The 25,461-nt window shown below is 40.1% G+C and overlaps 1 protein-coding gene across 1 annotated transcript in view; it reads right to left on the reverse strand.

Moving 5' to 3' along the window:
* slc13a2 (solute carrier family 13 member 2) overlaps positions 1–25,461 on the reverse strand; it is a 62,253-nt gene that overhangs the window by 35,859 nt on the left and 933 nt on the right. Inside the window, exons 2-5 of the mRNA XM_055943033.1 lie at positions 5,446–5,574; positions 5,183–5,319; positions 4,329–4,582; positions 3,767–3,947 (exon numbers count right to left, since the gene is read on the reverse strand). Coding sequence (XP_055799008.1) covers positions 3,767–3,947; positions 4,329–4,582; positions 5,183–5,319; positions 5,446–5,574 — 701 coding nt within the window. The remainder of the gene's footprint in view (positions 1–3,766; positions 3,948–4,328; positions 4,583–5,182; positions 5,320–5,445; positions 5,575–25,461) is intronic.

Raw genomic sequence — 25,461 nt, forward strand, 5'->3', positions numbered from 1 at the left:
ACCTATTGGGGTGGTAAGCAAATTGGAGTGGGTCTAGAGTGTCAGGTAGGGTGGAGGTGATATGGTCCTTGACTAGTCTCTCAAAGCACTTCATGATGACGGAAGTGATTGCTACGGGGCGATAGTCATTTACCTCAGTTACTTTAGCTATCTTGGGAACAGGAACAATGGTGGCCCTCTTGAAGCATGTGGGAACAGCAGACTGGGATAAGGATTGATTGAATATGTCCGTAAACACACCAACCAGCTGGTCTGCACATGCTCTGAGGACGAGGCTGGGGATGCCGTCTGGGCCGGCAGCCTTGCGAGGGTTAACACGTTTAAATGTTTTACTCACGTTAGCTCCAGTGAAGGAGAGCCCGAGGGTTTTGGTAGCAGGCCGTGTCAGGGGCACTGTATTGTCCTCAAGCGAGCAAAGAAGTTGTTTAGTTTGTCTGGGAGCAAGACATCGTGGTCCGCGACGGGGCTGGTTTTACTTTTGTAATCCGTGATTGACTGTAGACCCTGCCACATACCTCTCGTGTCTGAGCCGTTGAATTGCGACTCTACTTTGTCTCTATACTGACGCTTAGCTTGTTTGATTGCCTTGCGGAGGGAATAGCTGCACTGTTTGTATACGGTCATGTTTCCGGTCACCTTGCACTGATTTAAAAGCAGTGGTTCGCGCTTTCAGTTTTGCACGAATGCTGCCATCAATCCATGGTTTCTGGTTGGAAGGTTTTAATAGACGCTGTGGGTACAACATCAACGATGCACTTGCTAGTAAACTCGCTGACCAAATCAGCGTATTCATCACTGTTATTGTCTGATGCTATGCGGAACATATCCCAGTCCACGTGATCAAAGTAATCTTGAAGCGTGGAATCCGATTGGTCGGACCCAGCATGGAACATACCTGAGCACGGGCACTTCCTGTTTTCCCACACGTTGTTACGTTACAGACTTATTCTAAAATTTATGAAATTAAATGTTTTCCTCATCAATCTACACACAATACCCCATAATGACAAAGCGAAAACAGTTTTTTTTAAACAGAAATATCTCTAAGTATTCAGACCCAAAAACCAAGTATTGAGGTCAAAGGAATTGTCCGTAGAGCTCCGAGACAGGACTGTGTCGAGGCACAAATCTCGGGAAGGGTACCAAAAAATATCCGTAGTATTGAAGGTCCCCGAGAACACAGTTGTCTCCATCATTCTTTTATTTAAAAAATGTACCCATTACACCACCACACCTCTTCTGAGGACACATACCTTGTTTGTTTTTTACAGCTTTTCTGCTACATATACACTACCGTTCAAAAGTTTGGGGTCACTTAGAAATGTCCTTGTTTTGAAAGAAAAGCACATTTTTTTGTCTTTTAAAATAACATCAAATTGATCAGAAATACAGTGTAGAAATTGTTAATGTTGTAAATGTCTATTGTAGCTGGACATTTTATGGAATATCTACATAGGCGTACAGAGGCCCATTATCAGCAACCATCACTCCTGTGTTCCAATGGCACGTTGTGTTAACTAATCCAAGTTTATCATTTTAAAAGGCTAATTGATCATTAGAAAACCCTTTTGCGATTATGTTAGCACAGCTGAAAACTGTTGTTCTGATTAAGGAAGCAATAAAACTGTCCTTCTTTAGACCAATTGAGTATGTGAGGCATCAGCATTTGTGTGTTCGATTACAAGCTCAAAATGGCCAGAAACAAAGAACTTTCTTCTGAAACTCGTCAGTCTATTCTTGTTCTGAGAAATGAAGGCTATTCCATGCAAGAAATTGCCAAGAAAGTGAAGATCTCGTACAACGCTGTGTTCTACTCCCTTCACAGAACAGCACAAAAGGGCTCTAACCAGAATAGAAAGAGGAGTGGGAGGCCCTGGTGCACAACTTAGCAAGAGGACAAGTACATTAGAGTCTAGTTTGAGAAACAGATGCCTCACAAGTCCTCAACTGGCAGCTTGATATGGGCAGAAAGCTTACATTCTCATTAATCGAACTGCACAGTCCAGTTTACAGTAGCTATTACAGTGAAATAGTACCATGGCATTGTTTGAGGAGAGTGCACAGTTATGAACTTGAAAAAGTATTAATTAACCAATTAGGTGCATTTGGGCATTCTTGATACAAAATTTTGAACAGAAATGCAATGGTTCATTGACCAGTCTAAAACTTTGCACATACACAGCCATCTTGTGGCCAAAATCAAAACTGTGCCTAACCTGGAATGGTACATTATGGCCTTTCTCTTAAATTTCAAAGATGATGGATTTTTTTATATTTTTATAAATGCATGTTTTTTCTTTGTAGTATCTTTTACCAGATGTAATGTGTTATATTCTCCTACTTTAATTTAATTTCACATTTCCACAAACTTTAAAGTGTTTCCTTTCAAATGGTATCAAGAATATGCATATCCTTGCTTCAGGTCCTGAGATTCAGGCAGTTAGATTTGGGAATGTTATTTTTGATGAAGATTTAAAAAAAGAGCATGATCCTTAAGAGGTCCCCGCCCTGTGCAACTGGGTCCTGGACATGCTGACGGGCCTCCCCCAGGTGGTGAGGGTAGGTAACAACATCTCCACCCCGCTGATCCTCAACACTGGGGCCCCACAAGGGTGCGTACTCAGCCCTCTCCTGTACTCCCTGTTCACCCATGACTGCATGGCCATGCACACGTCCAACTCAATCATCAAGTTTGCAGATGACAATACAGTGGTAGACTTGATTACCAACAACGACGAGACGGCCTACAGGGAGGAGGTGAGGGCCCTCGGAGAGTGCTATCAGGAAAATAACCTGACACTCAACGTCAACAAAACAAAGGAGATGATCATGGACTTCAGGAAACAGCAGAGGGAGCACCCCCCTATCCACATTGACGGGACAGTAGTGGAGAAGGTGGAATGTTTTAAGTTCATCGGCGTACACATCACGGACAGACTGAAATGGTCCACCGACACAGACAGCGTGGTGAAGAAGGCGCAGCAGTGCCTCTTCAACCTCAAGAGGCTGAAGAAATTCGGCTTGTCACCAAAAACACTCACAAACTTTTACAGATGCACAATCGAGAGCATCCTGTCGGGCTGTATCACCGCCTGGTACGGCAATTGCTACACCCACAACCGTAAGGCTCTCCAGAGGGTAGTGAGGTCTGTACAACGCATCACCGGGGGCAAACTACCTGCCCTCCAGGACACCGACACCACCCGGTGTCACAGGAATGCCAAAAAGATCATCAAGGACAACGACCACCCGAGCCACTGCCACCCGAGCCACTATCTCAAGGCATCAGACTGTTAAACAGCCATCACTAACATTGAGTTGCCGCTGCCAACATACTGACTCATCTCTAGCCACTTTTATAATGAAAAATGTATGTAATAAATGTATCACTAGCCACTTTAAACAATGCCACTTTATATAATGTTTACATACCCTACGCTACTCATCTCATATGTATATACCATCTCTATACCATCTACTGAATCTTGCCTATGCAGTTCGGCCATCGCTCATTCATATATCTTTATGTACATATTCTTATTCATTCCTTTACAGTTTTGTGTATAAGGTAGTTGTTGTGAAATTGTTAGATTACTTGTTAGATATTACTGCATGGTCGGAACTAGAAGCACAAGCATTTCGCTACACTCGCATTCACATCTGCTAACCATGTGTATGTGACAAATACAATTTGATTTGATTTGGGAAGGGGTCTGAATACTTTCTGAATGCACTGTATGTCTGTGCCTGTGTGTGTGTAACTTACTCGTCCACCTGTCCCTTGAGGATGAGGTTGGGTGTGGTGCCAGTGAGGGTGGCTGTGCCTCCGATACTGGCAGAGTAGCACACACTCAGACTCATCCCTTTAGTCAAGAGCTGGTACTTCAACTCTCTCTCTTTTCTTCTCCTCTCCAGAGGTGAGTCCGCATCCCTCTCCTCATCCTTGTCTGGAGGGAGGGAAGATGAGGAAGGACAGAGAGGGAGGAGGGGTAGAGAGGGGTAGAGAGAGAAAGATGAATGTGGTTAGCGGGTTAGGGGAAAAAAGGGCTAGGTTTGAGAGTGAGTCAGGAATAGGGTCACATTAAACGAGACGTGTTCCTGTCTGTCCCTGTTCTCCATTCATTCACACACACCTGTCTCAGAAGAATCATTAACACTGTATTCAGAGTACTCTTTACAACTTATTAAAACGTATTTAAAACATTGAAAATGGTTCTAGGAACCATATCAGGCAATAATGGGTGTGTCTTTATAACATCACTTTTAAGTTTTTAAAGAAAGAAACATAAAAATCCCCTTAAACAGATTACATTCAGGAAAGGACATACACATATGATCCTGCTGAATCTTGACGAGGTCCTGTTTGGTGTTGATCTCTTCTCTTTGGGGTGCTTTCGTGTCCAGTTCGAAGGCCTGGTTGTCTTTCCCTTCAACCTGCAGCTCCCGCTCATCCTGCCTGGCCTCTGTGGCACACAGCTGTCCTAGCACAGCCTGGGCGATGGGCACCATCATGGCTGTGGTGGCTGTGTTACTGATCCACATGGAAAGGAAGGCTGTCACACCCATGAACCCCGACATCAGCCTGGAGAGAGTGAGATGGGGATGGTGATTGCATTCAAACATTACTTTGTATTGCATGTAATATCTATCTGTATTGTTTTTTTTATAACTAAGGTAGGCCTACTTTTAACATTGTTCTTATTGTTTTATGTGATACAGTAGCAAATGTTGCTAACTCGGACTGTATTTTGTAGGACAAAAGCTAATGTTGCTAACTGACTGCATTTTACGGTACAATACCTAATATGTCTAAATCTGACTGTATTTTGTAGAATGGTAGCTAATATTGCTAACTCTGACTGTATTTTGTAGAACAGTAGCTAATATTGCCTACTCTGATTTGTATTTTGTAGAGCGGTAGCTATCGTTGCTAAATCTGACTGTATTTTGAAGAACAGTATCTAATATTGCTAACACTGACTGTATTTTGTAGAACAGTAGCTAATGTTGCTAACTCTGACTGTATTTTGTGGCTAATGTTGCTTGCTCTGACTATATTTTGTAGCTAATGTTGCTTGCTCTGACTATATTTTGTAGAACGGTAGCTAACTCTGACTGTACAGTATACTGACTGTAAATGCTACTGTATTACAGTGGCTACTAGCTAACTTCGTGTACTTACAGTGCCGGTCGTACCCCCACCACTAGTAGTACTCGGAGGGCGATGCGTTTGTGAAGATTCCAGTTCTCAACAGCGATGGCCACCAACAGACCACCGATGAACAGCATGTTAGAGTCCTTTAGGTACTGGACACACACCTGGAAAAGGTAACACACACACACACACACACACACACAGGTCAAGACCTAGTCAGCCCGCTGACTAAAGTGTAGACATCAGGTTTCAGTCATTTGTTTTGTTTTGTTTGTGTAATGTTTGCGTACTGCTCCAGACTCCATGATGCCCATCATAGGGAAGAGGATAACAGGCAGTAGGGCAGTCACAGCCAGGGGCATACACTCTGTACACCAGTACAGTGCCATCAGGATGATAGCATAGCCACACTTAGCCTGCTGTACACAGAGAGAAATGGAGAGAGAGAGAGGAATGGGGAGGTTAGAATACAAACTTGAAACATAATTTGGCCAGTTTCATTACAAGTTGAATAGCAATAGCAACTGCCTAGCTCTCCATTAGGCCAGAAAGGGATTGATTTTCACTTGTGGGTTCTGGGATTGCTATGCTGACTGAATTAGAAAATGTATAGAACTACTACTGTTTCTCTATATTAATTCTCTCTCTTAAACATACATGCACATAATCTTTAACACACACACACACAACAGAGAAATAGCAGATAAACAGAGAAATAACTCCTTTACCTCTTTAAGGATTGTAAGGCTTCATTCACACAAATAGCTGTAACCTTTGATCATAAAAATGAACAGTCATTCATGCTCTTGTCTTTTATGACACACTTTATGGGCCTTAGGGAGAAATACAAAATCATGGAGATTATTTAAACTTCCTGGCTGAAAACTTTCCATTCCAACACATTGGTTTATAACATATAACCTTTTACAACAAACCAGGAGAGTTGCAGTAGAAATGAAACGGTGTGAAAGGTTATTAGGTGATCATAGTAGTAGCTAGCTGGTTGGCCTAAGGTCAGGAATTCAGCTTGGAACTGGGCTTTCCTTTATCCCATGGTCTACCATGTAGCATTGGGTTTGGGTTAACACACACACACACACACATAAAACACACACTCACACTACCTTAGTACCATGGTCACCACAGAGAGTCCAAGGACCCAACACATCCATTACAATATCATCATGTTATTGTTGCCAGCTGTACTCTTGTGCAATTCCATTGACTGTGCTATTCAGTTTCAAGGTTGTGTCAGTGTGCCACCGACAAAATGTGTAACGGCAGAATGCAATATACTGTATGCATTATGTACGTGGTGGTGCAAGATGTGTATGATGTGTATGACATGGGCAATGTGCAATGTATGTATCGTGTATTTGTTGAGTGTGAACAGTGCAGTTCTGGGTTCAAATACCATTTAGGGTATTTCAATTCTTTTCAAATACATTTTGACATATTTTTTTTTGAAAATACAAGTAGTTGAATATGATTGATTGATATGATTTAAATAAGTCTCTGAAAATCTACCGGTGCCCAGCACACACGGGCTTACAAGACACTACGAAACACAATACCATTTTCCTTGCAACTCAAAACCAAATAACATTTGACAAATTATACACATATACAATCATTTTGTACAGCTACCATCTAGCCACATTACACAAATAGTACATTTCTCCTCCTCCTCCTTCTCCAGGCATTGTGAACAAACTGAGCAAATTAAACGAAATGCAAGCCTCCTACTGACGAGTTGATCTATCTACAGCTATTCATTTGGTCTCGCAATCCAGGGTTTTAATCAAGCCCAGCCCTGCTTAACTCTGATATTTGTCACTGACTACTACCAATGTGCTATCCTGAGAATGATTGTTGAGAAATCTCTTAATAACTAAACATATTCACTGTTGCTTTTGAAGTCAATCCAACATTTTGGCTTAAAAGAGCCAATTAAATGGGCGGCAGCGTAGCCTAGTGGTTAGAGCGTTGGACTAGTAACCGGAAGGTTGCAAGTTCAAATCCCAGAGCTGACAAGGTACAACTCTGTCGTTCTGCCCCTGAACAGGCACCCACTGTTCCTAGGCCGTCATTGAAAATAAGAATTTGTTCTTAACTGACTTGCCTAGTTAAATAAAGGTATAAATAAATAATAATAATAATAAAAAAATGCAACCATACATTAGTCACACAGTGATTTCGGGAAGTATTCAGACCCTTTGACCTTTTCCACAATTTGTTGCGTTACAGTCTTATTCTAAAATGGATTAAATAAATAAAAAATCATCAGCAATCGACAAACAATACCCCATAATGACAAAGCTGGAGCGAAGGTTTTTCAAAACAGAAATACCTTATTTACATAAGTATTCAGACCCTTTGCTGTGAGACTCGAAATTGAGAGGTGCCTATTGTTTCCATTGATCATCCTTGAGATGTTTCTACAACTTGATTGGAGTCCACTTGATTGGACAGGATTTGCACAGGCACACTCCTGTCCATTTAAGGTCCCAAAGTTGATAGTGCATGTACCAAAAAATATCTGCAGCATTGAAGGTCCCAAAGAACACAGTGGCCTCCATTATTCTTAAATGGAAAAATACTCTTTCTAGAGCTGGCCACCTGGCCAAACTGAGCAATCGTGGGGAGAATGGCCTTGGTAAGACAGGTGATCAGGAACCCGATGGTCACTCTGAAAGAGCTCTAGAGTTCCTCTGAGGAGATCAACCTTCCAGAAGGACAACCATCTCTGCAGCACTCCACCAATCAGGCCTTTATGGTAGAGGGGACAGACGGAAGCCAGTCCTCAGTAAAACTGCACAAGACAACCCATTTGGAGTTTGCCAAAAGGCACCTAAAGACTCTCAGACCATGAGAAACAAGATTCTCCGGTGTGATGAAACCAAGATTGAACTCTTTAGCCTGAATGCCAACCGTCACGTCTGGAGGAAACCTGGCACCATCCCTACGGTGAAGCATGGTGGTGGCAGCAGCATCATGCTGTGGGGATGTTTCTCAGCGGCAGGGACTGAGAGTCTAGTCAGGATCGAAACTGGAGCGAAGGTTCACCTTCCAACAGGACTTGAATCTGATCTAACAGCTCTGAAAATACCTGAGAATAGCTGTGCAGCAACGCTCCCCATCCAACCTGACAGAGCTTGAGAGGATCTGCACTGAGGAATGTAAGAAGCTCTCCAAATACAGGTGTGCCAAGCTTGTAGCGTCACACCCAAGAAGACTCGATGCTCTAATCACTGCCAAAGGGTCTGAGTAAAGGTTCTGAATACTTATGTAAATGTAATATTTCATTTTTTTTGTAAATAAATCCGCAAACATTTCTAAAAACAATTTAATCAATTTTAGAATAGAATAAAGCTGTAACATAACAAAATGTGGAAAAAGTCCCAGGGTCTGAATACTTTCTGAAAGCACTGCATATCATCAATGATACTATTTAAGCCTATATATCTTTGAAAAGTCACCAACAGCTTTTGCTTCAATTCAACCCAGGGTTTAACAAGAAATTGACAAAAAACTCAGCAAAAAATAAACATACCTTTTTCAGGACTCTGTCTTTCAAAGATAATTCGTAAAAATGTCACAGACCATCATTGTAAAGGCTTTAAACACCGTTTCCCATGCTTGTTCAATGAACCATAATTATTCATTGAACAATTAATGAACATGCAGCTCTGGATTGGTCATTAAGACACTAACAGCTTACAGACGGTAGGCAATTAAGGTCACATTTATGAAAATGTAGGGTACTAAAGAGGCCTTTCTACTGACTCTGAAAAACACCAAAAGAAAGATGCCCAGTGTCCTTGCTCATCTGCATGAATGTGCCTTAGGCATGCTGCAAGGAGGCATGAGGACTGCAGATGTGGCCATGGCATTAAATTGCAATGTCCGTACCGTGAGACGCCTAAGACAGCGCTACATGGAGACAGGACAGACAGCTGATCGTCCTCGCAGTGGCAGACCATGTATAACAACACCTGCACAGGATCGGTACATCCGAACATCACACCTGCAGGACAGGCACAGGATGGCAAAAACAACTGCCCGAGTTACACCAGGAACGCACAATCCCTCCATCAGTGCTCAGACTGTCCGCAATAAGCTGAGAGAGGCTGGACTGAGGGCTTGTAGGCCTGTTGTAAGGCATGTCCTCACCAGACATCACCGGTAATAACATCGCCTATGGGCACAAACTCACTGTCGCTGGACCAGGCACGACTGGAAAAAAGTGCTCTTCACGGTTTTGTCTCACCAGGGGTGATGGTCGGATTCGCGTTTATCGTCGAAAGATTGAGCGTTACACCGAGGCCTGTACTCTGGAGCGGGATCGATTTGGAGGTGGAGGGTCTGTCATGGTCTGGGGCGGTGTGTCACAGCATCATCGGACTGAGCTTGTTGTCATTGCAGGCAATCTCAACACTGTGCGTTACAGGGAAGACATCCTCCTCCCTCATGTGGTACCCTTCCTGCAGGCTCATCCTGACATCCACCATGACAATGCCACCAGCCATACTGCTCATTCTGTGCGTGATTTCCTGCAAGACAGGAATGTCAGTGTTCTGCCATGGCCAGCGAAGAGCTCGGATCTCAATCCCATTGAGCACATCTGTGACCTGTTGGATCGGAGCGTGAGGGCTTGGGCCATTCCCCCCAAAAATGTCCGGGAACTTGCAGGTGCCTTGGTGGAAGAGGGGTAACGTCTCACAGCAAGAACTGGAAAATCTGGTGCAGGAGAAGATTCACTGCAGTTCTTAATGCAGCTGGTGGCCGGCCACACCAGATACTGACTGTTACTTTTGATTTTGCCCCCCCCCCCCCCCCCCCCTTTGTTCTGCGGCACGTTATTCAATGTCTGTTAGTCACACATCTGTGGAACTTGTTCAGTTTTTGTCTGTCTCAGTTGTTGAATCTTGTTATGTTCATACAAATATTTACACGTTAAATTTGCTGAAAATAAACGCAGTTGACAGTGAAAGGACGTTTTTTTTGTTGCTGGGTTTACATATAGGCCTAGGGTTTCAAGCTTTGGTTCATTTCAAATGTAATCTTCAAGTTCATTATTAATATGTTGGACACACTTCTCCATCTCAACCAAAAATCAAAGTTAACCTCTCTTGGGTAGGGGGCAGTATTTTCATGTACGGATGAAAAGTGTGGCCAAAGTAAACTGCCTGTTACTCAGGCCCAGAAGCTAGGATATGCATAGATAGAAAACACTTTAAAGTTTCTAAAACTGTTAAAATAGTGTCTGTGAGTATAACAGAACTGATATGGCAGGCAAAACCCCGAGGCAAAACCATAAAATAAAAAAAATTCAGCCTACCACTTTTTCCAATGGCTTTCATGTTTATTACGAGGCAAAGTCCTCCCAGATTGCAGTTCCTAGGGCTTCCACTAGATGTCAAGTCTTTAGAAAGAGTTTTAGGCTGGTTTTTGGAAAAATTTGCTAGAAGTTGTAGTTTTTCTAAGTGGCTCCCATTTTGGCTGTAGTGTTTCCATGCACGTGGAGGAAAGCACGTTCTTTGTTATTTATCGCCGGTAATGAACATACTATTCTCCGTCTTAAATTGTATCGTTTATTTACGTATTAGGGTACCTGAGGTTTGATTATAAACGTTGTTTGACTTGTTTGGATAAGTTTATTGTTAACTTTTGGGATTCATTTTGTATACATTTTGAAGGAGGGAAACTAAATGAATGAAGCGTGCCAGCTAAACTGAGTGTTTATGGATATGAAGAAGGACTTTATCGAACAAAAGGAACATTTGTGATGTAACTGGGACCTTTTGGAGTGACGACAGAAGAAGATCTTCAGGGGTGGGTAAGGCATTTATTATATCGCACCTGTCTGGTTTTAAAATGTTTTTCCTGGTTTTGTATGCAGGGCGCTGTCCTGAGATAATCGCATGTTGTGATTTCACCGTAAAGCCTTTTTGAAATCTGACACGGCGGCTGGATTAACAAGAAGTTAAGCTTTATTTTGATGTATAATACTTATATTTTCATGAATGTTAAATATTTATATTTCTGTAATTTGAATTTCGCGCTCTGCAATTTCACAGCATGTTGGCCAGGTGGAACGCTACCGTCCCACCTGCCCATAAGAAGAAAAAAAATTGAATAACATCAAACCTTAAAGGCACTTTACATATAGTTTGATATGATTCTTGGTTGAGTGGATTGTTAATTTGTAGACAATCTGGAATTAAATCCATACTAAGTCACCTGTACAAAATATACATCTCCTTCAAATGTTGATATTTGTTTGAGTTGACAATCAAACACAATTCATAATTTTTTATATATTTTCGTTTGTAATACAGTAAATAGCCAAACGTTAATCTTACAAACTAATATAACAGTATTTATTTAACCTTACAATGAGTAAAATCCATGGCCACATTGAGGGTAGCCTATAGTAACTATAAATATCTTCTTATGTAATCATGGAGCGTGTGCATGTTCAAGATAACATGCAAAGATCGCAGGTCTGTTGAGATTTTCACAATTGCTGTAATAATCTGTGCAGGATCTCGAACAGCATTGATCACTTGCACCATGTACTTTTAATGTATTCTCAACTGGATCCCATTTCATTTGGTTTTGCTATTAGATGAAGCACAGTGACAAAACATCACGCTTTTGTATGAATAACCTGTCTCGCCCAGGCGTTCCGCTAGCGGAACTCCTCCCACATTCCACTGAAAAGGCAGAGCGCAAAATTCAAAAAATATTTTTTTGAAATATTTAACTTTCACACATTAACAAGTCCAATACAGCAAATGAAAGATACACATCTTGTGAATCCAGTCAACATGTCCGATTTTTTAAATGTTTTACAGCGAAAACAGCACGTATATTTATGTTAGCTCACCACCAAATACAAAGAAGGACAGACATTTTTCACAGCACAGGTAGCATGCACAAAGCCAACCTAACTAACCAAGAACCAACCAAACTAACCAAGAAACAACTTCATCAGATGACAGTCTTATAACATGTTACACAATAAATCTATGTTTTGTTCAAAAAATGTGCATATTTGAGGTATAAATCAGTTTTACATTGCAGCTACCATCACAGCTACCGTCAAAAATAGCACCGAAGCAGCCAGAGTAATTATAGAGACCAACGTGGAATACCTAAATACTCATCATAAAACATTTCTGAAAAATGCATCGTGTACAGCAAATGAAAGACAAGCATCTTGTGAATCCAGCCAATATTTCAGATTTTTTAAGTGTTTTACAGCGAAAACACAATATAGCATTATATTAGCTTACTACAATAGCCTACACACAACCGCATTCATTCATCAAGGCACGTTAGCGATAGCAATAGGCACGTTAGCGTTAGCGAATAAACCAGCAAAAGATATCAATTTTCACTAACCTTCATAAACCTTCCTCAGATGACAGTCCTATAACATCAGGTTATACATACACTTATGTATTGTTCGAAAATGTGCATATCTAGAGCTGAAATCAGTGGTTATCCATTATGCTAACGTAGCTTCCTTTTCCCAGAATGTGCGGATATTTCTATTAGACTCTCACCTATTCTGACCAAATAGCTATTCATAAACATTACAAAAAAATACATGTTGTATAGGAAATGATAGATCCATTAGTTCTTAATGCAATCGCAGTGTTAGAATTCTAAAAATATCTTCATTACGACATAAGGCTTATGTTATAGCGAGAGAAAGGCCAAAACCGGGGCGCAAAACTACTAGTACACAGTTCGACAGATATATGAAATAGCATCATAAAATGTTTCTTACTTTTGGTGATCTTCCATCAGAATGTTGGACAAGGGGTCCTTTGTCCAGAACAGTCGTTGTTTGGATTTAGAACATCGTTTTTCCCTCTTGAATTAGCCAGCACACTGGCCAAGTGGCTCGAAGCTCTCCTTTCTGAACAAAGGCACACAACGCAACACGCCTAACGTCCCGAATAAATTTCAAAAATCTAATAAAACTATATTGAAAAAACATACTTTACGATGATATGGTCACATGTATCAAATAAAATCAAAGCCGGAGATAGTAATCGCCTATAACGACAGCTATTCCGATGGCAAATCCAGGACCAACTTCGCGCCTTCCTGAAAACATAAAATGGGTGACACGTCATTCCAAGAGGACGTATTCCATCTCAGACCAAGATAATCACTCCATTTCTTCTCTCACTGCATCTTGACATCCTGGGGAAAGTGTATGACGTGCATGTATACTGATACGTGTCATGCCCATTTATAGGCAGGCCCTTGAACAGAGCATAATTTTCAGACTTTCCACTTCCTGGTCAGAAAGTGTGCTGCCAAATGAGTTCTGTTTTACTCACAGACAAAATTCAAACGGTTTTAGAAACTAGAGAGTGTTTTCTATCCAATAGTAATAATAATATGCATATTGTACGAGCAAGAATAGAGTACGAGGCCGTTTAAATTGGGCACGTTTTTCCCCCAAAGTGTAAATAGCGCCCTCTATCCTCATCAGGATAAAAAACATCTGACATTGTATTCTCATTTGAACTTTGTTGTGCTTTTAAAGAGTATAGTAAATTATTTTAAAATACTTAAAAATACTTCCAATAGAAGTATTCCTGAAAGTCTGAAAATTTTATTTTTATAGGTGAAAAAGATATTTTGTTATTTGAGCTTACCTTCAGGGGAATTTTATGAAGGGGAAAGATTTGCTTTTGGCATTTTCTACATATTTTCAATATTATTCATTTCCATGTCGGCTCCATGCCCAGAAATGCCCATGTCTGGAGCAAAGGATCCCAATTTCAAGCGCTCCCCAAAATGTTTTTGCTGTTTTAAAAACTGTGATTCCTGAAAATGTGTCCAGAGATTTGGTCAACTCAGTCAGATTTGTCTACAATCATAAATGAATCAGGAATGAGCAGGGAGCTACATTATTCATGAGCAGGACCCCTTATTCATGTCCTCATTACATGTGTAGTGCAACACAACCTCATAGTCTGTAAAGTTATCTTTTTTTGATAGATTTAAACAAACAATATTGAAATGACCATAAATGGTCAACTCCATCTCCCTGATAGATCAAGATAGGATATACACTTTTTTGTTTATTTTAATTAGGTTTTAGAGTCATAAAGCAACGGAGGAGAGTGAGAGAGAGAAAGAGACACAGATGCATGTGAGCTCTCACATTTTTTAAAAAGAAGATAGATTTGGAGTTAGGTAAACTTGGATTTTTCGGGGAGGGACATATACAGTATGCTACCCCCCACAGGTTAACCTTCAGTCCAGTTTCAAAACTCCCAAACCTAAAACCACATTTTTGGACAAAATTACCTTAAAGGATTCATACTACCAAGGATTCTTTCTTCCAAACTAACAAACAGCAGAAACCTGAGGACACCATCCAACCTGTGACAGACGAGATACAACTTCAATTAGCACTGAGGTGTGAAGAGAGAGGTGTCGAAGCCTTTGAGCCCAACAAATGCCAGGAGTCTCTCACAGCCTTCCACACCCAAATCCGAAGGCCTCTGAAGCTCCCTCCCACTGTTCAAAGACCATTCAGTGGCATTTTCTTCAAGAAATCTGCCTCCAGATATAAAAGCTTCTCCCAAGTGGGTGTGACTCCTACTCCCATTACCTGCTGCACTGCTGCTTGGATTCCACCTGGTGATCTGTTCACCGTCTGCTCTGGCCTGTCTCCCCCTGTCTGGTACAGGTACCCCCACCACACTCCACCCTCTCTCCCGAGCTTTCATTCGGCCTCAAGCACAAACGCACTGTTGACTCAACTTTCAATGGCTAGCCCCAAGTCGTTATTTTTTTTCTTGTGCATTTTCCTATTTTGCTATTTGCCTCATGAGCCTGTGGTTATCTGAACATAACGCGCAAACCAAATGGTGGTTTTTGGTTATAAAACTAATCTTTATCGATCAAAAATAACATTTATTATGTAACTGGGAGTCTCGTGAGTGCAAACATCCGAAGATTATCAAAGGTAAGCGATTAATTTTATTGCTTTTCTGACTTTCGTGACCAAGCTAATTTGAGGCTAGCTGTTCTTACTGTTTTGTCTAGTGATTGATAAACTCAAACTGGATTGCTTTCGCTGTAAAGCATATTTTCAAAATCTGACACGATAGGTGGATTAACAACAAGCTAAGCTGTGTTTTGGTATATTTCAGTTGTGATTTCATGATTATAAATATTATTTTTTTTTATTTTTTATTTGGCGCTCTGCAATTCAGCGGTTGTTTAGCGGCAATTGGGCGGCAAGAAGTTAAGAACAAATTCTTATTTAGAAGGACAACCACCTCCTTCCTCCCCATCAGGGAATTGAACCCCGGTCTCCTGCGTGCCCGCAAGACACGGGATTATTTAGCTAAATAGCCCAGTACTGTAGCCTACTCCAGACTGTCACGTTGTACAGCCCCTTATTTTCTGTTCCTTCCTAACAGAAACCCAGAGGGTTTTTAATTTTTCTTGGAACAGAAACACCATAAAATTAATCAAATGAATTCACTTCTTTGGGATAGGGGGCGGTATTTTGACGTCCGGATGAAAAGCGTGCCCAAAGTAAACTGCCTGCTACTCAGGCCCAGAAGCTAGGATATGCATATAATTGGTAGATTTGGATAGAAAACAGTTTCTAAAACTGTTAAAATTATGTCTGTGAGTATAACATAACTTATTTGGCAGGCGAAACAAACCATCCAGGAATATTTTTTTTGAGTTCACTGTCTTTTCAATTGGTTTCTATGGTAAACTAGATTTATGAGGTACCTGGTTGCAGTTCCTATGGCTTCCACTAGATGTCAACAGTCTTTAGAAATTGGTTGATGTTTTTCCTTTGGGAAATGAAGAAATACGGCTATTCAGAATGAGAGTCACCTCGCGCGACCTGTAGCTTGCTCCACTTTGATTTTATCCGCTATTGAACACAGTATATTCCATCTTAACCTCTACCGAGCACCTACCCCGGGTCCGGGAGCACCCCCCACCCCCCCCCCCACACTAATTAGCATCGCTAGCATAGCGTCACAATTAAATAGTAGCATCTAAATATCATTAAATCACAAGTCCAAGACACCTAATGAAAGATACAGATCCTGTGAATAAAGCCACCATTTCAGATTTTTATAATGTTTTACAGGGAAGACACAATATGTAAATCTATTAGCTAAACACGTTAGCAAAAGACACAATTTTTTTACTCCAACAGCTTTTTCCTGCGTCAGTAGCTATCACTAATTCGACTAAATAAAAATATATATAGCCACTAACCAAGAAACAACTTCATAAGATGACAGTCTGATAACATATTTATGGTATAGCATAGTTTTTTTTTGAAAAATGTGCATTTTTCAGGTATAAATCACAGTTCTACATTGCAGCTGCAATCTGAAATAGTGCCGACGCAGCCAGAACAATTACAGAGACCAACGTCGTATAACTAATTACTTGTCTTAAAACATTTCAGAAAAAATACACAGCGTACAGATATTGAAAGCCCAACATCTGGTGAATCCAAACAATATTTCAGATTTATTAAATGTTTTATAGCGAAAACAAAATGTAGCGCTAAATTAGCATAGCCACGCCAGCCAGAACCAGCTGGGCGCCCCCGACCAGTTCACATGCACGACAGATATATGAAATAACATCGTAAATTGGGTCTTACTATTGCTGATCTTTCATCAGAATGTTGATCAAGGTGTCCTTAGTCCTGATGAGTCGTTCAATCCATTCATAATGGCAACTTTCCCTCTTCATTTAGCATAGGTACTGGTCGACTGGCACGGTTCTGTCCAAAGTAAAAAAACTCACAGAACGGAACACGGCAAAACTCCCGAAAAAATTCAAATAATCTGATTAAACTATATTGAAAAAACATACATTAAGATGATATGGTCACATGTATCAAACAAACTTCGAGACGGAGATAGTTTTCATCCGTAACGGCAGCAAAACAAAAGACAATCGCACCTCCAAAACGCGCGATTCAGAGAACCGGAAGTTGTCGGTCACGCCAAAGAAATAGGTCTTATTTCACGTCAGTACAAGATAAACAAGAAATTTCTCCACTGACGTCCTCTTGACACCCAGAGGAAGACGAATGAAGTGTGTTTTGGGTCATAGGTGGCGTGACCATATATAGGCAGAGCGTTGAAGCGAGCATACACATCTTGCATTCTTCTTCTTGTTCAGGGAAAGTGCTGTCAAATGACTTCTGTTTCACTCAGAGACAAAATTGAAACGGTTTTAGAAACTATAGATTGTTTTCTATCCAATGGTATTAATTATATGCATATAGTAAGAGCAATAATTGAATAAGAGGCAGTTTAATCTGTAGAGGAAATTATGCTAATGCTAAAACAGCACCCCCTGTATTCTCAAGAAGTTAAATGTATCGATTATTTACGTTTTAGGATACCTAAGGATGGATTTGGAAAGTTGTTTGAAATGTTTGGGCAAAGTTTACAGGTAACTTATACTTATACTTATACTTAGATAATTTGTAGTCATGTTGGGCGAGTTGGAACCGGTGTTTTTCTGAATCAAATGCGCCAAATAAATGTACATTTTGGGGATATAAAAAAAGGACCATTTGTGATGTTTCTGGGACATATTGGAGTACCAACAGAAGAAGATCTTCAAAGGTAAGGCATGAATTATATCGTTATTTCTGACTTTTGTGTCGCCACCTGCCTGATTGAAAATGATTGTTATGCATTTGTATGGTGGGGTGCTGTCCTCAGATAATCGCATGGTTTGCTTTTGCCGTAAAGCCTTTTTGAAATCTGACAACGAGGCTGGATTAACAAAAAGTTTAGCTTTATTTTGACATATTGCATGTGTATTTTCAAGAATGTTAAATATTTACAATTCTGTAGTTTGAATTTGGCGCCCTTTTCTTTCACTGGATGTTGGTACGCTACCGTCCCACCTAGCCTAGAGAAATTAACTTCTTATGGCTGCAAGGGGCGGTATTGAGTAGCCTGATAAAATGTGTCCATTTCAAACGGCCTCGTACTCAATTCTTGCTCGTACACTATGCATATTATTATTCCTATTGGATAGAAAACACTCTCTAGTTTCTAAAACCGTTTGAATTATTTCTCTGAGTGAAACAGAACTCCTTCCGCAGCACTTTTCCTGACCAGGAAGTGGAATGTCAGAAATCGATGCTCTGTTCAACTTCATGCCTATACATGGGCGTGATACGTAAGAGTCTACATACACTTCATACGCCTTCCCCTGGTTGTCAAGATGCGGTGAGAGAAGAAATTTCGTGTCTATCTTGGTCTGAGGTGGAATAAAAGCTCTTTGTATGACGTGACCGTCCATATCCTGTTTCTGGAGCGCGCGATAGAGGACATGGATATGCCTTCTGTCTTAGATTTTATTTGATACATGTGACCATATCATCGTAACGTATGTTTTTTCAATATAGTTTAATCAGATTATTTTTTTCGGGAGTTTTGCCGTGTTCCGGTCTCTGACTTTGTTGACGTTGGAGTGATCAGTGCCACTTGGCAAGTGCCCATGCTAAATGAAGAGGAATATTTGCTATTCCAGATCAAAACAACGACTGTTCTGGACAAAGGACACCTTGTCCAACATTCTGACGGAAGATCACCAAAAGTAAGAAACATTTTATGATGCTATTTCTAATATCTGTCGTGCATGTGAACTGGTCGTGGGCGCCCAAGTGTTTCTGGCTATTGTGGCTACGCTAATAGCACGCTACATTTTGTTTGCGCTGTAAAACATTTAATAAATCGGAAATATTGTCTAGAATCACAAGATGCCTGTCTTTCAATTGCTGTACACTATGTATTTTTCAGAAATGTTTTATGATGAGTAATTAGGTATTTGACGTTGGTGTCTGTAAATATTATGGCTGCTTTCGGTGCAATTTCTGATTGTAGCTGAAATGTAAACTATGATTTATACCTGAAATATGCAAATTTTTCGAAAAAAACATATGCTATACAATAAATATGTTATCAGACTGTCATCTGATGAGGTTGTTTCTTGGTTAGTGGCTATTTATATCTTTATTTGGCCGAATTTGTGATAGCTACTGATGGAGTCAAAAACCGATGGAGTAATAAAAGTGGAGTCTTTTGCTAACGTGGTTAGCTAATAGATTTACATATTTTGTCTTCCCTGTAAAACATTTTAAAAATCGGACATGTTGGCTTGAATCACAAGATGTGCACCTTTCATCTGGTGTCTTGGACTTGTTAATGTGTGAAAGTTAAATATTAAAAAAATATATATTTTGAATTTCGCGCCCTGCACTTGAGCTGGATGTTGTCATAAGTGTACCGGTGTCGGGCTGCAGCCCAAACAGGTCAGCAACATTTCTTAAAAATCAGTCCCATATACTATGTTTTTACAAAAAGGTTTTAAATTCTCTAGTACAGCCATTAATGAAGGCTATCAAATGCTACTCAAAGATGCCCTCTGGTGGTCAAAGTAGCACTGACTAGCAGGTACCAGTGGTTGGCACTTAAATAACGTGCCATAGAATTCTGCGGCATGATGCAAGCTGTGTCGCATTACGCTGCAACTTTTAAAGGACGAACTATTGTACCTCTCTCAAAGAGTGCTAGTATAAAGTCTGAACATCTGCTGTCTCAACCACTACCTGTCACCAACGGATTACCCCAAGGCTTGATCCTAGGCCCCACACTCTTCTCAATTTACATCAACAACACATCTCAGGCAGTAGGAAGCTCTCTCATGCATATATATGCAGATGATAGTCTTATACTCAGCTGGCCCCTCCCCGGATGTTGTGTTAAATGCTCTACAACAAAGCATTCTTAGTGTCTAACTAGCTTTCTCTGCCGTTGACCTTGTTCAGAACACTTACAAAACAAAGGCAATGTGGTTTGGTAAGAAGAATGCCCCTCTCCCCACAAGTGTGATTTCTACCTCTGAGGGTTTAGAGCTTGAGGTAGTCACCTCATAGAAATACTTGGGAGTATGGCTAGACGGTACAATGTCCTTCTCTCAGCACACAAATGTGTACTTAGTTTCCTCTATCATAATCACTCCTCTTTCACCCCAGCTGCCTAACTAACCCTGATTCAGATGACCATCCTACCCATGCTAGACGTAATTTATAGATCGGCATGTAAGGGTGCTCTCGAGCGGCTAGATGTTCTTTACCATTCGGCCATCAGATTTGCCATCAAAGTTCTTTATAAGACACATCACTGCACTCTATACCCCTCTGTAAACCTGTCATCTATGTATACCCGTCGCAAGACCCACTGGTTGATGCTTATTTATAAAACCCTCTAAGGCCTCACTCCCCCCTATCTGAGATACCAACTGCAGCCCTCATCCTCCACACACAACACCCATTCTGCCAGTCAAATTCTGTTAAATGTCCCCAAAGCAAACACATCCCTGGGCCACTCCCCTTTTCAGTTCGCTTCAGCTAGCAACTGGAATGAGCTGCAAACAACCCTCAAACTGGAAAGTTTTATCTCAATCTTTTCGTTCAAAGACTCAATCAAGGACACTCTTAGTGACAGTTGTGGTTGCTTTACGTGATGTATTGTTGTCTATACCTTATTGCATTTTGTGCTCTTGTCTGTGCCCAATAATGTTTGTATCATGTTTTGTGATGCTACCATGTTGTGCTGCTGCCATGTTGTGTTGCTACCATGCCCTGTTATTGTCTTAGGCCTCTCTTTATGTGGTGTTGTCTCTCTTGTCGTGATGTGTGTTTTGTTCTATATATATTTTTTAATCCCAAAAGGCCTTTTGCATTTTGGTAGGCCGTCATTGTAAATAAAAATGTGATCTTAACTGACTTGCCTAGTTAAATAAAAGTAAAATAAACATAAAACAACGAAATTGCTACTTTGTGTACCACTTGAATTAAGATTAAAAATGTAATGGTTCTATTTTTATTGGGGATTTTCTAATTAATCATTTTATATAAGTAATTTACAAATGTTTGTATTGAACTTTTATTTTTAGAGGCAAAAATATGTCTGTTTTGAGTATTTGTTGTCATCTCTGTCACTGATGGCCAACCTCACTAAGATCTTTTTGGGGGGGATCAATATTCAGAAAATAATATTTTAATCACTGTTCTGCAACAAATGCAACCTCTGCAGGATTGGTGGGTCCCCCATGGGACGGTTGAGCTGACGTAGGCTAATGTGTTAGCATGAGGTTGTAAGTAACAAGAACATTTCCCAGGACAGACATATCTGATATTGGCAGAAAGCTTACACTCTTGTTAATCTATCTGCCCTGTCCAATTTAGAGTAGCTATTACAGTGGGAGAATACCATGCTATTGTTTGAGGAGAGTGCACAGTTATGAAATTGAAAATGTATTAATAAACCAGTTAGGCACATTTGGGCAGTCTTGATACATTTTGAACAGAAATGCAATTGGATCAGTCTAAAACGTTGCACATACACTGCTGCCATCTAGTGGCCAAAATCTAAATTGTGCCTGTGCTGGAATAATACATTATGGCCTTTCTCTTGCATTTCAAAGATGATGGTACAACAAAATGATATTTTACCATATCTAATGTGTTATATTCTCCAACATTAATTTTACATTTCCACAAACTTCAAAGTGTTTCCTTTCAAATGGTATCAAGAATATGCATATCCTTGCTTCAGGTCCTGAGCAACAGGCAGTTAGATTTGGGTATATAATTTTAGGCAAAAAAAAAGAGGGGGGAATGTGTTGGCTGTGCTAGCCTGTCTAGGATCAGCGTGGCGCTAGCGGCACACCCCCCCCCCCCCACTGAAAAACCAGTGCCGCGAAATTCAAAAAAAATATTTTTTTAAAATATTTAACTTTCACACATTAAAGTCCAATACAGCTAATGAAAGACACAGATCTTATGAATCCAGTCAACATTTCCGATTTTTAAAATGTTTTACAGGGAAGACACAATATGTAAAGATGTACATCTATTACCTAAAAACACATTAGCATAATCCACCATCTTTTATTTGTCCACCAACACCAGTAGCCATCACCAATTCGGCTAAACTAAGATATTTATAGCCCCTAACCAACAAAAAAACTCATTAGATGACAGTCTGATAACATATTTATGGTATGGGATAGGTTTTGTTAGAAAAAAGTGCATATTTCAGGTATATGGCATAGTTTACAATTGCACCCACCATCACAAATGGACTAGAATAATTACAATGAGCAACGTGTTTACCTAACTACTAATCATCAAACATTTCGTAAAAATACACAGCATACACGAATCGAAAGACACAGATCCTGTGAATACAGACAATATTTCAGATTTTCTAAGTGTCTTACAGCGAAAACACAATAAATCGTTATATTAGCTTAGCACATAGCAATTAGCAGCCCAGCATTGATTCTAGCCAAAGTGAGCGATAAAAGTCAACATCGCCAAAAGATATTAATTTTTTCACTAACCTTCTCAGAATTCTTCCGATGACACTCCTGTAACATCACATTACAACATGCATATACAGTTTGATCGAAAATGTTTATATTTAGCCACCAAAATCATGGTTAGACAATGTGAAATGTAGACAAGCTGGTAAAGAAAACGTCCTTGCGCCACTTAGACAGTGATCTACTCTTATACATAAATACTCATAAACGTGACTAAAAAATATAGGGTGGACAGGGATTGATAGACAATTTAATTCTTAATACAATTGCGTTATTACATTTTTTAATTTATCCTTACTTTTCAATACAGTTTGCGCCAAGCGAAGCTACGTCAAAAAACATGGCGTCCTAAGCCACTAAAATGTTTCGACAGAAACACGATTTATCATAATAAAAATGTCCTACCTTGAGCTGTTCTTCCATCAGTATCTTGGGCAAAGGATCCTTTCTTGGGAGAAATCGTCTTTTGGTGGAAAGCTGTCCTCTTGCCATGTGGAAATGTCAACTACGTTCGGGATGAACTGAAAAGCGCGTCCAACTTTTCACATCGTTGCAAAAATAAATGTCCCAAAATCGCACTAAACGGATATAAATTGCTATAAAACGCTTTAAATTAACTACTTTGTGATGTTTGTAACTCCTATAACGAGTGAAAAGATGACCGGAGAAATATAACAGGCTAAACTAACGCTTGGAACAGGAGAGGGTCGGTGTCTTCCACGCGCGTTACGCAGCAAGAAAAGACTTGCTAGCTAAAGGTTTTTTTCATTTGTAGGGCCTGTGAACGAGCAATCGAGCCCGTTGGAATCGTCATCACGTAAAGGCATCCAGGGGAAGACGTAAGAAGTGTCCGTATAGTCATAGCAACGACAGTGCCCGTTTAAATGACTTCAGAAAAGTGGCCAACGTTTCTCAAATCTGACTCCATGTCAGGGAAATTGCTGTAGAATGGGCTCTGTTCCACTTAGAGACAAAATTTCAACTCCTATAGAAACTATAGACTGTTTTCTATCCAATAATAATAATAATATGCATATTGTACGATCAAGGATTTTGTGGGAAGCCGTTTAAAAAATTAGCCACATTAGCATAAATAGTCTAAACAGCGCCCCCATCCCCAACAGGCTAGATCCAATGCATAATGTTTGCTTTATAAATATTGTTTTATGTTCTGAATCTTAAAATTCAAAATGCACTCACACATCTGAGCTGTCTTTGTTGCAGGTAAATGGTAACAGTTGAACAAAATGAGGCAAAATTTTCTTCTGAGTCTTCTTCTGAAAATCCCAAGATAATCAAAAGTTATTTTCCCTGGTGCATTATATAGCACTACAACATAAAACTAAAATAAGTTTCTAGATTTGTATGAAATACTTGAATAATCTAATGTTTATCCAACCAACCAAACACTTGTTGAACAGTACATGTAAAATGATATGCCTTTTATGGTGACGGACAGATTTGACATTAATACAGTTAGTTACATTTCATGAATTAGAGGGTTGTTCCTTTTTACATGGTGTGATAGCTGATACTTTGGTCTTTCCCAAAAATATGTTTGAAATGTTGTTAAAATATATTTGTGAAAAACAAGTTGAGATTGTTCTGTATTAAAGAATCCCTGAGATGATTCTGGACACATTATTTGAAAATACTCAAACACAGAGAAAATACCTATTTCAAATACAAATAATCAAATACACATGCATTTGAATCCAGGTCTGGAAGAGTGTATATTTAAGCAATAAGGCCTGAGGAGGTGTGGTATATGGCAATATACCATGGCTAAGGGCTGTTTTATGCATGGATTATCCGCTGTATATTGACCATATACCACAACCCCCCGAGGTGCCTTACTGTTATTATAAACTGGCTACCGACATAATTAGAACAATAAAGTAATGTTGCATCATACCCATGGTATATTGTCTGATATAACTATTGCTTTCAGCCAATGAGCATCCAGGACCAAACTACACGGTTTATAATTTTTTATACAGCAGTACTGACAATTTCCATGAACAATAAAGCTTATCCCATCCTATTGCCTTATTATCCCCCTATCTATCCACATGTAACCGCCCAATAGGACATGCTTTGTGTTCAGTAGGCATGAAGTAAGAGAAAACAGTTTGAAACAGATGAGATATGTTACTAAATGTCCTGAACCTGACCAATAATAACACTAAATTGATTTACTTGTTTAGTTTCAAAACCTTTCGACATGTTTTTCAATCTTGTGCATACTGAGCATGACCCTGCGATCACATTATTCTTTTTTATATATTTGATTCTCTTCCAGGCAAACTAGCATGGTGAGGAACGTTTGGTAGACCCTAGATATATATTTTTATATTTAATATATATCTACTAGTATCTGCTGTTATCTAATAAATAACCTTGGTATTTTGGAGCCTCGCTCCTCACTGTGTTTTGATGACATCAACATGTTCCCTCCTCAGAACTGCTGGCTCATTCTGATTTAGAACCTCTTCCTCATCATCATGGATACCAATCAATATCCCTCTAACCAGGCAAGCTCCTCTGTGTTCACATCACTAAGGATTTAACATGGTCGACACACAAATGCACCATTGAGAGCATCTTAACTGGCCGCATCACCACTTGGTACAGCAACTCTTTGGCTTCTGACCACAAGCCGCTACAGAGGGTAAGGGCCTCTACCATCCAGGAACTCTATACCAGGCGGTGTCAGAGGAATGCCTAAAAAATGGTCAAAGACTCGAGCCACCAAGTCATACTGCTCTCTCTGCTACCCCATGGCAAGCGGTACCGATGCACCAAGTCTGGAACAAACAGGACCCTGAACAGCTTCTACCCACAAACCATAAGACTGA

Source organism: Salvelinus fontinalis, chromosome 13 (assembly GCF_029448725.1).
Source record: "Salvelinus fontinalis isolate EN_2023a chromosome 13, ASM2944872v1, whole genome shotgun sequence".
In the NCBI taxonomy this organism is placed as follows: Eukaryota; Metazoa; Chordata; class Actinopteri; order Salmoniformes; family Salmonidae; genus Salvelinus; species Salvelinus fontinalis.